The 13051-nt window shown below is 39.9% G+C and overlaps 1 protein-coding gene across 1 annotated transcript; it reads right to left on the bottom strand.

Moving 5' to 3' along the window:
• Nucleotides 1-10241: 10241 nt before the first annotated feature.
• On the bottom strand, nucleotides 10242-10789 carry LOC111883336 (uncharacterized). Its single transcript, XM_023879666.1, has 2 exons — nucleotides 10696-10789; nucleotides 10242-10636 (listed from the first exon to the last, which is right to left on the bottom strand). Exons 1-2 carry the CDS (start codon nucleotides 10787-10789, stop codon nucleotides 10242-10244), a joined length of 489 nt encoding a protein of 162 aa, XP_023735434.1.
• Nucleotides 10790-13051: the final 2262 nt, after the last annotated feature.

Raw genomic sequence — 13051 nt, 5'->3', positions numbered from 1 at the left:
TCATGTTAAAACCAAAGTAGAAATAATCAAACATGTTATCATAAAACAATATCAGAGTGTAATCCCAAAGATCTCATGTGCGGAAAACCATAGTGTGATGCGCTGCGATCAAGCCGACTCCTTTCCTTTAACACGAAGTACCTGAAACCAAAACTGAAAACCGTAAGCACGAAGCTTAGTGAGTTCCCCCATCATACCACATACCATAAAAGCACATAGCATATATACTGCCGGGCAATTTTGGGGTGCCCGGCCTACCCGGTACGACCGTTCTGGGGTGCCGACCTACTCGTACGGCCATTCTGGGGTGCCGACCTACCCATGCGGCCATTCTGGGGTGCCGTCCTACCCGTGTCAAGCCATTCTAGGGTGCTGACTTACCCATGTCAAGCCATTCTGGGGTGCTGACCTACCCGTCAGTCCTAACAACCGACCCTCGAGGACTATTCCACCCCTACTGCTACTATCACATATATCATAACATAAACATACTATCAGACATATTTGGGGTGTCCGAACTACCCTTCGGTCCTAACAACCGAACTTGGGGACTATTCCCCTCCTACTACCACTATCACATATAACATATCATGTCAGCATATAACATATCATCACAACATATAAACATATCATCACATACTGTCAAACATATATGGGGTGTCTGGCCTACCCTTCGGTCCTAACAACCAAACTCTACTACTATCACATATAACATATCATGCCAGCATATAACATATCATCACAGCATATAAACATATCATCACATACTGCCAGACATATCTCGGGTGTCTGGCCTACCCTTCGGTCCTAACAACCGAACTCTACTACTATCACATATAACATATCATGCCAACATGTAACATATCAGGTAGTAGCAAACCTAGATGATATCACATAGACAATCATCTAACATACAACTCCTACTAGTGGCCCAGCATTGTGTCCGTAGACCCACCGCTACTGGAAGGTAACTCACCTCACACTGCTGAAGTCCCGAAGACACAATCCCCTACTTACTGAAGTCCCGCACACTCGACCCCTGCTGCTGGCTGACAGATTCCCGAACTGTCAACACCCAATTAATAATTGGGTCCCAATACATAACCATACGTACATTCTTTGGATAATTACTACATTACCCCTAGCTTGGCTTATTCAAGCCCAAGGCCCAATCTGTAGGCCCAAAGTCAATTAGGAATCAAAGCCCAACACATGGACCAATTTTCCAAATTGGGCCTAGGCCTATATATGGTCTCATTCTAAGGCCCAACATCATATAATCATTAAGGCCCAAACTATGGCCCATCTATGGCCCAAATTTCCAAATTGGGCCCAAGCCCCTTACATGGGCCTTACCCTAGGCCCATTAAATTACTCTAGACCATTTGCTTGATCTTGGATAGCCCATTTAATAACCCAATCATCAAGGCCCAAGTGAAATTAGGGTTTCACATAAAATAATGATTAGGGTTAAGTTTCCTACTTAACCCATTAAGGACTTAATCCATTAAGTCCAATATTGCTTAGATTAATTTCCGCCAATGATTATTATTTAATATTCCAAGTTATTAATAAGTCCCGTTTGTCTCGATTAATTCCCCAAAATTAGGGTTTTTATGGCATTAGGATTTTCCAAACTCTAATTAGGGTTTCCATCCCAAATACTAGCCCATTTATTAATTTGTTGGGCTTTTAGATCAATTAGGGCTTTATTGGGCCTATTAAGCCCACTAAAATATTATTAAGCCCATTAGGGTTTTATTGGGTCCATTAGAGTCCATTAAGCTTCATTGGGCCCATTAGGGTTTCAAGCACCCCAAACGAACCAACACCACGAGGCAAAGCACACCGCCACCCGACACGGCAGTCGTTGGCAGCAGGAGGCGGTACCCACCACCTTACGGTAGTGGTTGATTTTTCCTTTCATTATTCTTTTGCTAATTACATTTTACAACCCGAATCTCACTAACACACACACACACAGCCACCTTGTGGTGGCCGGTGGTGGTGGTTCTCGGTTTTTCGGCCAAGCTACACTATACACACACAAACCCACCAAGGAAAACAGAAACACACCCACCCATTCTTCCGGTTGAAATCACTCAGCCACACAAATACACACTCCAAAATGCAGAATACCCACCAGCACCCACCAAGTGGTTTTTGGTGATGACAGCCACCACCTCACGGTGGTGGTGGCGGTCCTTCTTTTTCCCACCCGAACTAGCACCTACACATGCTAGCAAACCCGATCCGAAGACCAATATCTCTCAACTCAGCCGCAAAAAGTGACGACCGGAAACTAGAAACGACGGCCAAAGCACACCATCCATCTCATTCGTCATACACGACATCGGCCACCGGGTAACGAAGAAAAAGGTGTTGATGGAAGACGATGGTCCAACCGAGAGCTCCCAACTGCTCATGAATCACGCAGTGACAACGTCGACGGTATTCCTCGGTCTCAGCAACCTCCGATGCACACGAAGTCTATGATAATGAGGCTGTTGTGTCGTTAGGCGGCGAAGGAGCGGCGGAAACGGACCCCTGACTGGTCGGAACAACGAACGGAGTGGGGGCGACAGTCTTCACACATGGCGGCTGGAAAGGCCCGAAGAAGAAATGGTGGCTGCTATAGAAATGTGATAGGTTTAGGGTTGATAACCGGGAAGAAGCAATTATCAGGTTTTAATCCCGCTTCAATCACACCTTTGCCCGTTTTTACAAGTCCGGTCCATCCCCCTTGGGATCTTTTTAATCAGCTCCAATAATTACAATTTTGCCCCTCCTCTACAAATTTGTTCTCAATAAAGTCCCAATAATTCACATGTTATTCCTTTAGCCTCCAAGATCTCTTCAATGAAGTCCCACAAGTTACCATATAGCCCTACCTTCAACAATATACAAAACTAATCCAGAATTTACTAAACCACCCCTTGTTTGACAATTTCTTTTCAATTAAGGTCCAATGCTCCAACTTCAACCATGTTAACATTTTTAGTCCCTTCCTTCTAACATTGTAGCCTTTGGTTCCCGGAAACCAATGCCTTGCCATATAATTATTTATTTTAGGGCTACTAATCGTTCATTATTTTATTTATTTATTTAATAAATAAACGGGTGCTACAAATCGAAGCGTAAAACCTCTATGAACTCTCGTGATCCTGATGGTCCTGTCATTAGCTATCTCAACATCAAGTGGGCAATCCAGCTCCCCCAGAGCTCTACTAAACCGCCTGCTAAGAGCGAGTGACACAACTGATCGGGTCGCCCCCGAATCAAACAATACCATAGCTGAAATGTTGTTCACTAAGAACGACCCTATAACCAAACACAAAAACATAAGAATAAACAATAACAATAAAGAAGTAATGGAGAAAATACATACCCGCAACCACATCAGGAGTCGCTCGTGCCTCCTCAGCTGTCTACTGGAAAGCTCTGCTCTTTGCTACCGGCGCCTCAGCCCGACCCTGTCGTCTGTATGTAATCCTCAAGCTAGCAGGAGCGGGTGCCACCACCTGTCCTGCTGATGCTAGACTCAGACACTGGGAATTTTTGTGTCCCCTCTGATTGCAATGAAAGAAGATTAGATCAGATGTTGTGGTAGAGGTAGAAGCTGTACAATCCTTACTCATATGTCTGGTCCGACCGCACTTGAAACAGCTGGAACTCCCTACCTTGCGCACCTCATCGTGCAATCTGCCACACTTGCCACACCGACTGCGGCTATGCTGTCCCCTCGACCTGTGATTAGACAACTTGGGCTTTTTGCCTGAATCTGCTGCGTTAGACATCATCTTTGGCTTCCTCTTTCTCTCCATCTCTAAATCAATCTCCCTCTCACGAGCCCTCGCTATCATATCCTCCAGCGTTTTGCAGTTGGACCGGCTCACAAACTGGCGGATATCGCTCCGCAACATCTCATGGTATCAGGCCTTTTTCATTTCCTCATCCGCCACATACTGCGGAACAAGGAGGGCCCTCACCCTAAACTTGGCGGTAATCTCCTCCACAATCTCTGTCGTTTGCTAGAGGTCCTGAAACTCCCTAACAACCTGTTGCACCTCAATAACAGGTGCGAAATCGACTCTGAACCTGGTCGTGAAATCACCCCAGGTCATAGCATCTAACATAGTATCATCTTTAGTGGCCCTATCGACCTCCTCCCACCAGTCACTTGCCCTGCCCTTCAGAAGACAGGACGTGAGCCTAACCTTGTCCCCATCGGGACATCTGCTGGTGCGGAATGCATTGGCGACGTCTGCCAACCATCTGGTACTAGTAGTGGGGTCTCGTGCCCCCTGGTAATCAGGAGCTCCACATGCCCTGAACTCTTTGAACGTAAGCGTGCGCGACCCTATCATGGTCGCCACATCAGTGCGAAACGCACTTAACATCTCATCCATGAGCTCCATAATACCTTCCTTGATCAAACCGAAGATCACAAGAGTCTGCTCAAGTATGTTACGTGTGATCTCTGAGGAGATGAACTCCCTAGTCTGCTCATCCAAGTGCTCAACTCCAGAGCCTGAACCTGATCCCTTCCCGACACCTGAACTAGGCCTTGCAATTGGGTTGGGTTCGAGTTGGCGGGTTGGTGGGTCAGAATATATTGACCCAACCCAACCCATATAATATGTGGGTTGGTTGGTTAGCGGGTCATGGGTTGGCGGGTTGAAAACATCAACCCAACCCAACCCATATAACCCGTATAAGTATATGGGTTCGTGGGTTTGTAGGTCGAACCCAACCCGTATAATCCATTTAATAAGCAACACATTTTAAAATGAAATTATAAAATAAAAATAAAAAGAAGCCATAAAGTCTTAAATATTCAACATAAAGTCATAAACAGGAGTTACGGCGATGAGTGGTGTGCGACAGCTGGAGGACGAGAAGACGAGTGGTGTACACTGTGTGCGACACTACGACAGTTGATGGATCGATGCCTCAATCGACGATACGAGAGGCATGGAGTTGTGATTTGGATACTGGAGAGTGAATATCTTTTTGATTAGGGGCTTCTTAGGGGTTAGGGCACGCTAAGTCGACTCAAAGAAGTTTTTGCATTTTTGAAATCGGAAAACGATTAAACGATAATCAAATATTCAAAACTGATAAATAATTAAATATATTTTTTAAACATAATATATATATATATATATATATATATATATATATATATATATATATATATATAATCGGGTTGGCGGGTTGACCCGCGAACCCAAACAGGTAACCCAACCCAACCCATGAAATAAACGGATTGTCGGGTTGGTGGGTTGGCGGCTCAAAAATCTCAACCCAAACCCGTTTATTTTCGTGTTGAGTTGGTGTCGGGTTACGAGTTGGGTCGAGGATTGCCACCCCTAACCTAAACTACCAACTGCTGGTCTCGGGTGTAAAACCACCATTCTGAAAACACATAATGACAGACGTCAGAATACTACTATAACTCGAGGGATCACATATATTATAAGTTCCCTGGTCTTGTCCCAGCCTTCCTTGATTCGAGTACGGATCCTTTCTTTCAGTAGTATGGGCCCATACTACCTTCCATATCTATGTGTACTTTCCTCAAGAACTGCCTTGACTCCACCAAGTCCCTTCTACTGCTAATGTTCTTTGCTACTCTCATCCTAGGCTTGCCCTAGGGTAATCACCATCCCACTCTCCGCCATCAGCTGTATAATAAGTCCCTTCTTTCTTCCCCTAACTAGCTCGCGAATACTATTACATATTACTCAGACTAAATAATTATTTGAATGAGAGATCCTACCCTACAACGGTTGGAATCAAGTGGGAGCTGCGAAAAAGTGCTAGACCTAACCTTTTGAAATTATTTAATCCTCGCAATATGCAACGTAAAATATCCATTTACTAGTTAGTGAAAGACAACTAAAACACCTAAAAGCACAAAGCAAGCAGCATTCGGACATCGAGTACACATAATCAAGCATATACTACTCAGGCTATCATCTTGACTAATCTGTACTAGCATGCAGTTCTCATAAAGCTAAAATACATATAGCAGGTACATAAGGCATCCTTCCTAGATCTTTAGTCCTAATCTAGCATGCTGCTCTAAAAAAGCTGATAATTATAACATAGCATAAACTTGTATGGGTAATTTGGGACTACTTACTTGAGCTCGGCTGATTGCATGCATCACACCCTTTTCTCTTTTCAAAGTTCTTTTCTTTTTAAAAATTATTTTTGCTTTTTCTAAAACTCTTTTGTTTTGCAAAAATTGATTTTCCTTTTGAAAATTTCTATACAAAGTCCTTAGTTTGAGTTCAGACACACCCGAAAGCGTGCCCGAATCCCTCAAACCAAGGCTCTGATACCAACTTGAAACATCCCAAAAATACAAGCCAAAAATTTTGTTTTTAAAATCATTTGACAACACATAATCTCATCATCATAAAATAAAATCATCAAACATATATTTCGAATCTCATAAAATCTGTCAACAAATAACTGTCTCATAAAATATCATAGTAACGCCTAGGATAATCAACTGTGGTGTGTGTGTCACGCCATCAGCTCAATCCCTTCCCTTTGCTAGCTGAAGTACCTGAAACCAAAACTGAAACTAAGCACAAAGCTTAGTGAGCTCTCCCAAACTACCACATACCATACAAAGCACATATACAACTAATGGGCCTCGCCCACTGCATCGGGCCCCGCTCGGCATCAAACTTAGTTTGGAATAACTTGAGCCTCGCCCCGCATCGGACCGAAGTCCGGAATAGACTGAGCATAACATAAACGTAAACATATAACATATTCACATAAACTGCATCGGACTTGCCCGGCATCGAACCGGAGTCCGGAACATATAACACATAACATAAACATGCATGACATCAAACATACATAACTACTTCTCGGGACCACCCTGACATCAGACTGAAGTCCGGAATAAACTAAACACATAAATTGCACATATAAATTGCATCGGGATAACCCCGACATCGGACTTACCCCGACATACTGTAACTACATAAACGGGCCGGCCTTGGTGCCTTAGACCCGTTCCTACTGAAGGGAAACTCACCCCGTATGTCTGACCGCTAAAACTCTGAGTGAGAAATCTCTGTCTGCTGCTCCAGCGACTGTCCGACTATAATTTCCATAAAGACACTAAGTCAAAAACTGATAATTAATCTTAGGGTAAAATGACCATTTTACCCCTGGCTAAAGTCAACATCCTGGTCAAAGTCAACTTACAGTTGACTCGACTCGCCGAGTCCCTATTCTTTCACCTGTCCCCAACCCAACTCTACTCATTGAGTCTAGCTAGAACTCGACGAGCTCTCCTTCAATCATATCATCGGGACAATCTTTGACTTACTCGTCGAGTTCCTCCTTGAACTCATTGAGTTCATCTTCATCATATGAGCATGTCTAGTCTGTGACTCGCCGAGTTGTATGAACAACTCATCAATTCCATCTTCATGGGTTGGGAGATTGCTTTGGACTCACCGAGTACGTTCATAAACTCGCCGAGTCCCTTGTTTCCAGGTCCATAACTATGTCTATTTCATTGAGTCCTTCCTCTGGGCTCATCTAAATCCCGTCTAAACTAAATTGGATTCCTTCGAATCATAAAAGATTGGAGAAACCAAACCCCCGACTCTCCGAGTCCCAAGAACGACTTGCTGAGTCGACTAATGTCCATGTCCATAAATTGATTTTTGTTGTGCAAAACTCATTTAAAAGGCAGATCTGGGCTCCTACAATTGATATAACACGTAAAGTCATGAACTTTACGTCCATGCATGGGACTTTAAGCTCAAAACACCCAAAAATGAGGTCTACAAGATGCATGGGGCTATCATAGCCATAAAGCTTGCATCTTTATGCAATGTACTGCTCCTTAGAACCTCAATCTGAGATATGAACCACTTGGGACATCCCAACATCAAGGACCAAGGTTTTTGAGCCAAAACCCTCTTAATATGGGGACAAATAGATCTAAGAGAAAGAAGACCAAGTTGTAAGCTTGATTACCAGAAAAGATGGCAAATGGGGTGTAGCTCCCGGATCTACTCCTTCTCCATTGAGTCTTCTATCTTCCACTTCTTCCACTAGCTTCAAGATACACCAAATAACACTCAAAACAACCAAGAAAGCTCAAGTTCACTTATGGAGGATTAGGGTTTCAGGTGTAATGCTCTAGAGGTGATGGAAGCTGGGGTGGAAGCCTCATAAGATGTTTAAATATGGTGCAAACCCTCCAATTTAGGGTTTCACTCAGACAGCTCCTACTCGCCGATTCGGTCTACCGACGCGTCGAGTAGGTCACTTAATTCCCCAACCTGGAGTCAATCCTACTCGACGATTTGAACCTCCAACTCGCCAAGTCCAAGAGTAAAATATGAAGTTTAACTTGAATTTAAATGTATACCTGAGACCGGGTGTTATAGAAGACTCACATTAAATAAAATAAATAAATAAAACATGATAAGTAATAGTGAGCAACTTGAATGATATATTTAATAGCACAGTTTATTTATCGTTAAATATAAAATAAAATAAATAAACTAAAAAATGAATAATATTAATGAACAACTTGAATGGTATTTAATATAATCTCTTTATCGTTAAATTAGTTAAATTAGTTTTAGTTTGAAGTGCGAGTTAAAAATCAAATTTATTTGGAAAATTAATAGTTTTAAAATTAAGCACACGTTAGCATATGACATTCGAGTTTTCATAAAGATTAGGGTTAAACCTATTAACTACATTAAATTCAACATTTTACCAAGTCAACTAAATTCAAAATATAACCTCCATACAAATCAGGTTAAAATCAAATACAAAATAAAAATCACACAAACACGTTTTAAAAATAAATAAGAAAGAGATTAAGGAAAAAATTCGGTAAATGACCAAAAAATAGGGGTTCTTTTGAAAAAAAATGACGATGAAAAAACGGATTTCGGAATCTGACCATAGGATCCGGAGAGCACCCTCTCTGGATCAAGTAAATCTTCTGAGGAAATAGAATACCTCTGCGGATCTTAGGTTTTTTATTAATTTTTTTTGTTTTTTTTTTTTCGTTTATTAATATTAATTTTTTTTAATCACATAAGGTATTATGTAATTATTATGTACAAAATTTGACAAGAAAAAAGGTTAAAAATAATGAACATATGTTTAATATCAATCCACAGAACTGTTTGGAAATCTACAGAACTGTTATCAGCGGATTAGTATATAGTTCTGCTGATCAGTGTATAAATTGTCATATCGGTTAAATACAATGATGCATGGAAACACCATTCAAGTAGTCGTACCCGTATCTGATACTTGGAGGAAACGGAAACGGAAGGAAACATTTCCTAAACGTATCAAGGGTTTCAAGAAACGTATAGGGTAAGTTTCCACAAAGTTTCCTTTTTTTTGCATGGGCTTCTTTAGTCCAAATAGGATAATGGTGTAATGGGCTATACGAGATTACCCTATAACTATAATAGTCTATTACCGATCGCTGCCTCCCTAAGTCCTTAAATTTTTAATCGATTCAATATATTATCATTTACAGTTTACTGCTTGCGCACTTGGCTATCGACGATCAAGAACAAGAAAGAATTCACCACTCACGAATTCAGAAATCGATTGTTATGGCTTCTAGTTCTCAAGAACAAGAAACACAAGGATCAACTACATCAATATATTATGTTGTCGTATCTGTGCCGTATCTGTATCTTGAATTTTTGAGTTTTTCCGTTTCCCGTTTCCGTTCCGTATCCGTTTCCCGTTGCCGTATCCGTTTCCGTGCAACTTAGGTTAAATATTCTATCAACTCACTCCGGTATTGAAAAATATAAAAATGGTCTCCAATGCACCAACTTCTACGAATGCAAATATAGAAATTTGAAAATGAACTCATATTATGAATAAAAAAATGCAATTCTTTATGAAAAATTCAACGATCATTTATGACTATTTATATACTCTTCAATTCCTTAGAGCTTTTTGCCAGTCCGCAATTTTGTTTGTCAGTCCGCAATGTTGTTTGTTAGTCCGCAGAGCTTTTATTAGTCCGCAGAGCTGTCTTTAACCAATAATTGTGATCCATATATTACAATTTTTTTATTAAAAGGTAAATATTAATAATTAAAATGTACACATTATTTATTAAAATATAACAACGTCAACGTACCAAAACTAAGTTTAACATAAAAGTAAATAGAAACTAATATTAGTTGTCATCCATGCATTACAGTTCAAGTAAATTGTCGTGGAGGTAAGATGGAAACACTTTCAACTGGTATTTCCCAATGCATAAGGTTTGGAATAGGATTCACTATCTCAGTTTGATAAGCATTTCGATACACCGCAGTAGTTAACTTATAATTTACCATAAGTTGGATTTCTTCAATTTCAAGCCTTTGTAATGATGCTATAGCGTGATGACAAGGTATTCCGCAATTTTGCCATTTCCCGCAAGTACAAATGTCACGATCTAATTGCACGGATTTAGTGGTTAAATACTTACTCACTTCATATCTGTCGTCAACAATATGCCTAACCCTACAACCATCGGAGTTGATAAATCTTTTTTGAAGCACCTTAAGTGCATAAGGGGTCAGAAGACCATGAAATTCCCCTGTGAAATTAACTGAATCATCAAATAAAAATTATGATGCAATAATTTATATTAAAACATATCACTATTACATCCGAATGCAGCACGTTGACAATACACTCCTTGCATGAAGTCATGGATCATTTGAATGATTGTTGTTATTTGTAACTCATGCCTATTTCTCATTATCCAATTGGCGACATCGGGAATGTCAATGAATTTCACATTGAAACGTACTTAGGGAAAAATGCCCGTACCCATTTTACAATGGCAATATTGTCAACCCAGTGAAGATCATTCTCATCCACCTCATTTTGTAAGGTGTTCAAACTCCCATAAAAATCACACATTATATGTTTTGCATGTCTTCTAGAACAACTACTCCACAACTGTATTGTTTCCGGTGGAAGCCCGTATTTTCTCAGCTATATTTTTACAATAATAACCATGATATGAACCAGGATAGACTCTCTGTACTGCGAAGTCGATAGAGTCAAACATATGGCTTATGAAACCAACTTCCATACTATCACCTAAACATTCTTTCAACCTCCTCATGAACCATACCCATGATTCGTCACAATGTATGGTTCCCAAAGAAACTACTATAAGTAGGGGTTCATGATTTCCATCTAAAGCAACTGCAATGTACATGGATGTTATGTAAGTCTCAATTAGCGGTACGCGACAAACGAATATGATTGGTATCATAGACGTGAGAAACGTACGAATATGCAAGAAAATATAAGAATAGTAGCCGGTTAATAACTTCAAATAACCAAAAATTTAGTATAAATGATTACATACCATGCATCCTAATGCCATAAAACAAAATTTGGAAACGATCGTACATATCTTTCTTAATGCACGTGAAGGTGTTAGGATTGATTATTTGCGGATTATGAAAGAAAATCAGTAGGTTGGAGAAACATTTTTTAACACCTCATTGAAGGAACTCATTTTCACAACTTTCCATAATTTCTCAAAGTTAAAAGGCTTGTCCAATTTAAATGAAATTTGTATCCATTAATCCGCAGAGCTGTTTGTCAGGCCGCAGAGTTGTTTGCAAGTATGCAGAGCTTGTTGTCAGTCTGCAGAGTTGTTTGTCATTCCGCAGAGCTGTTGGTCAGTCCGCAGAGCTGTTTGCAAGTTTGCAGAGCTTATTGTCAGTTTGTCAAAGCTTGTTCGTTTATCTTATTTAAATCATCATTCATTATTCAATAAACTAACACCTTTATTCTGAAATGGCCACTAATGTACCAACTTCTTCAAATGCAGCGCCATCAGCCGATGCTCCACGTCCATGGACGAAAACAAAGGTGATGATTCTAACATGATGTTGGATGAACGTTAACAAGGGTGTGACACCAATAGCTTTGCCTCATTGCCTTATAGGTGATGAATGGACCCGCATCACAGGTTTGTTCAACCATGAGATGGCCAGATGGGAAAAGAACAACACCGCCTTAAAGAAGATGTTGTTACTAAGTGGATGGAATTAAAGGAAAAAGTCACATGGTTCAATCGTTGATATAATTATATTAAAAATATGCCACGTTTTTACGCAGATGATGAAAAAATTTACAATTTGTTAAAGAGCATTACGTTATGGAGCGTGATGAAAGTGAGTTCGAATATGATGACGTTTGGAATGTAGTGAAAAAAAAAAACAAGTATTTCATGTAGACTGTAATATTTTATGCGTAATGTTTGCTACTACTTTATCTTATTATTTGTAAGGGTTGTCTTATATGTTTCCATGTATTTGTAGTGTTTATAGTTTTTGGAATAAAGTGTTTTTATCTGTTTCCATGTATTACACAGACGATGAAAACAACCTAATAAAAACCAATTACATAAAAATAACCTTATACAAAGTAGTACGTATAAATAACCTTAAAATAACCAAATACGTCTAATTAAATAACCTAATAAAACCAACTACATCAAAATAACGTACTACAAAAGATTTTAAAAGTACGGGAGATCTTTTATAAGACTCCAATGGGCTTCATACTTGAATTCCGACCCATCACTAATGGATTTGTATATCCTCTTTCGATGCCTCCAATATCACTTCACCATCTTCATTGAGCCATTCATCATCAATTTTGTTATAAAGATCGTTGATTATCAAAATTTCTGTTTTTTACTTCATACCATTTAGCTGTGACAGCAACAATGTTACGATAGTTTCATGCAATGGTTTGAGGATCAATGTTGTAGGTATAAGTTAAACGGGTCGAAAAACTTGGATCATTTACACTGATGCTCTCATACACAGTAATATACACATGTGTTAGACGTACGATCTCCTCAGCGCTCCATAATCTGGAACCCATTGTGAGTGAAAATGTGATGGTGTCCAGAAAAAATGAATGAAAGAAATGGTGAAAATTAGATAAAATCATACGCATACTAAAGTGAATTTATAGTAAAATATTAGTA

Source organism: Lactuca sativa, chromosome 3 (assembly GCF_002870075.4).
Source record: "Lactuca sativa cultivar Salinas chromosome 3, Lsat_Salinas_v11, whole genome shotgun sequence".
Lineage (NCBI taxonomy): Eukaryota > Viridiplantae > Streptophyta > Magnoliopsida > Asterales > Asteraceae > Lactuca > Lactuca sativa.
The sequence above is the reverse complement of the archived record's forward strand: the minus strand, read 5'-3'. Positions and strand labels throughout refer to the sequence as shown.

Excerpts from the sequence above, each read along its gene's own strand:
- LOC111883336 (XM_023879666.1), bottom strand. The coding sequence starts at position 10,789 with ATGAGAAATAGGCATGAGTTACAAATAACAACAATCATTCAAATGATC. Across the intron at positions 10,637-10,695 it reads TCAACGTGCTGCATTCGGAT|TTAATTTCACAGGGGAATTT; the intron begins GTAATAGTGATA and ends TTGATGATTCAG.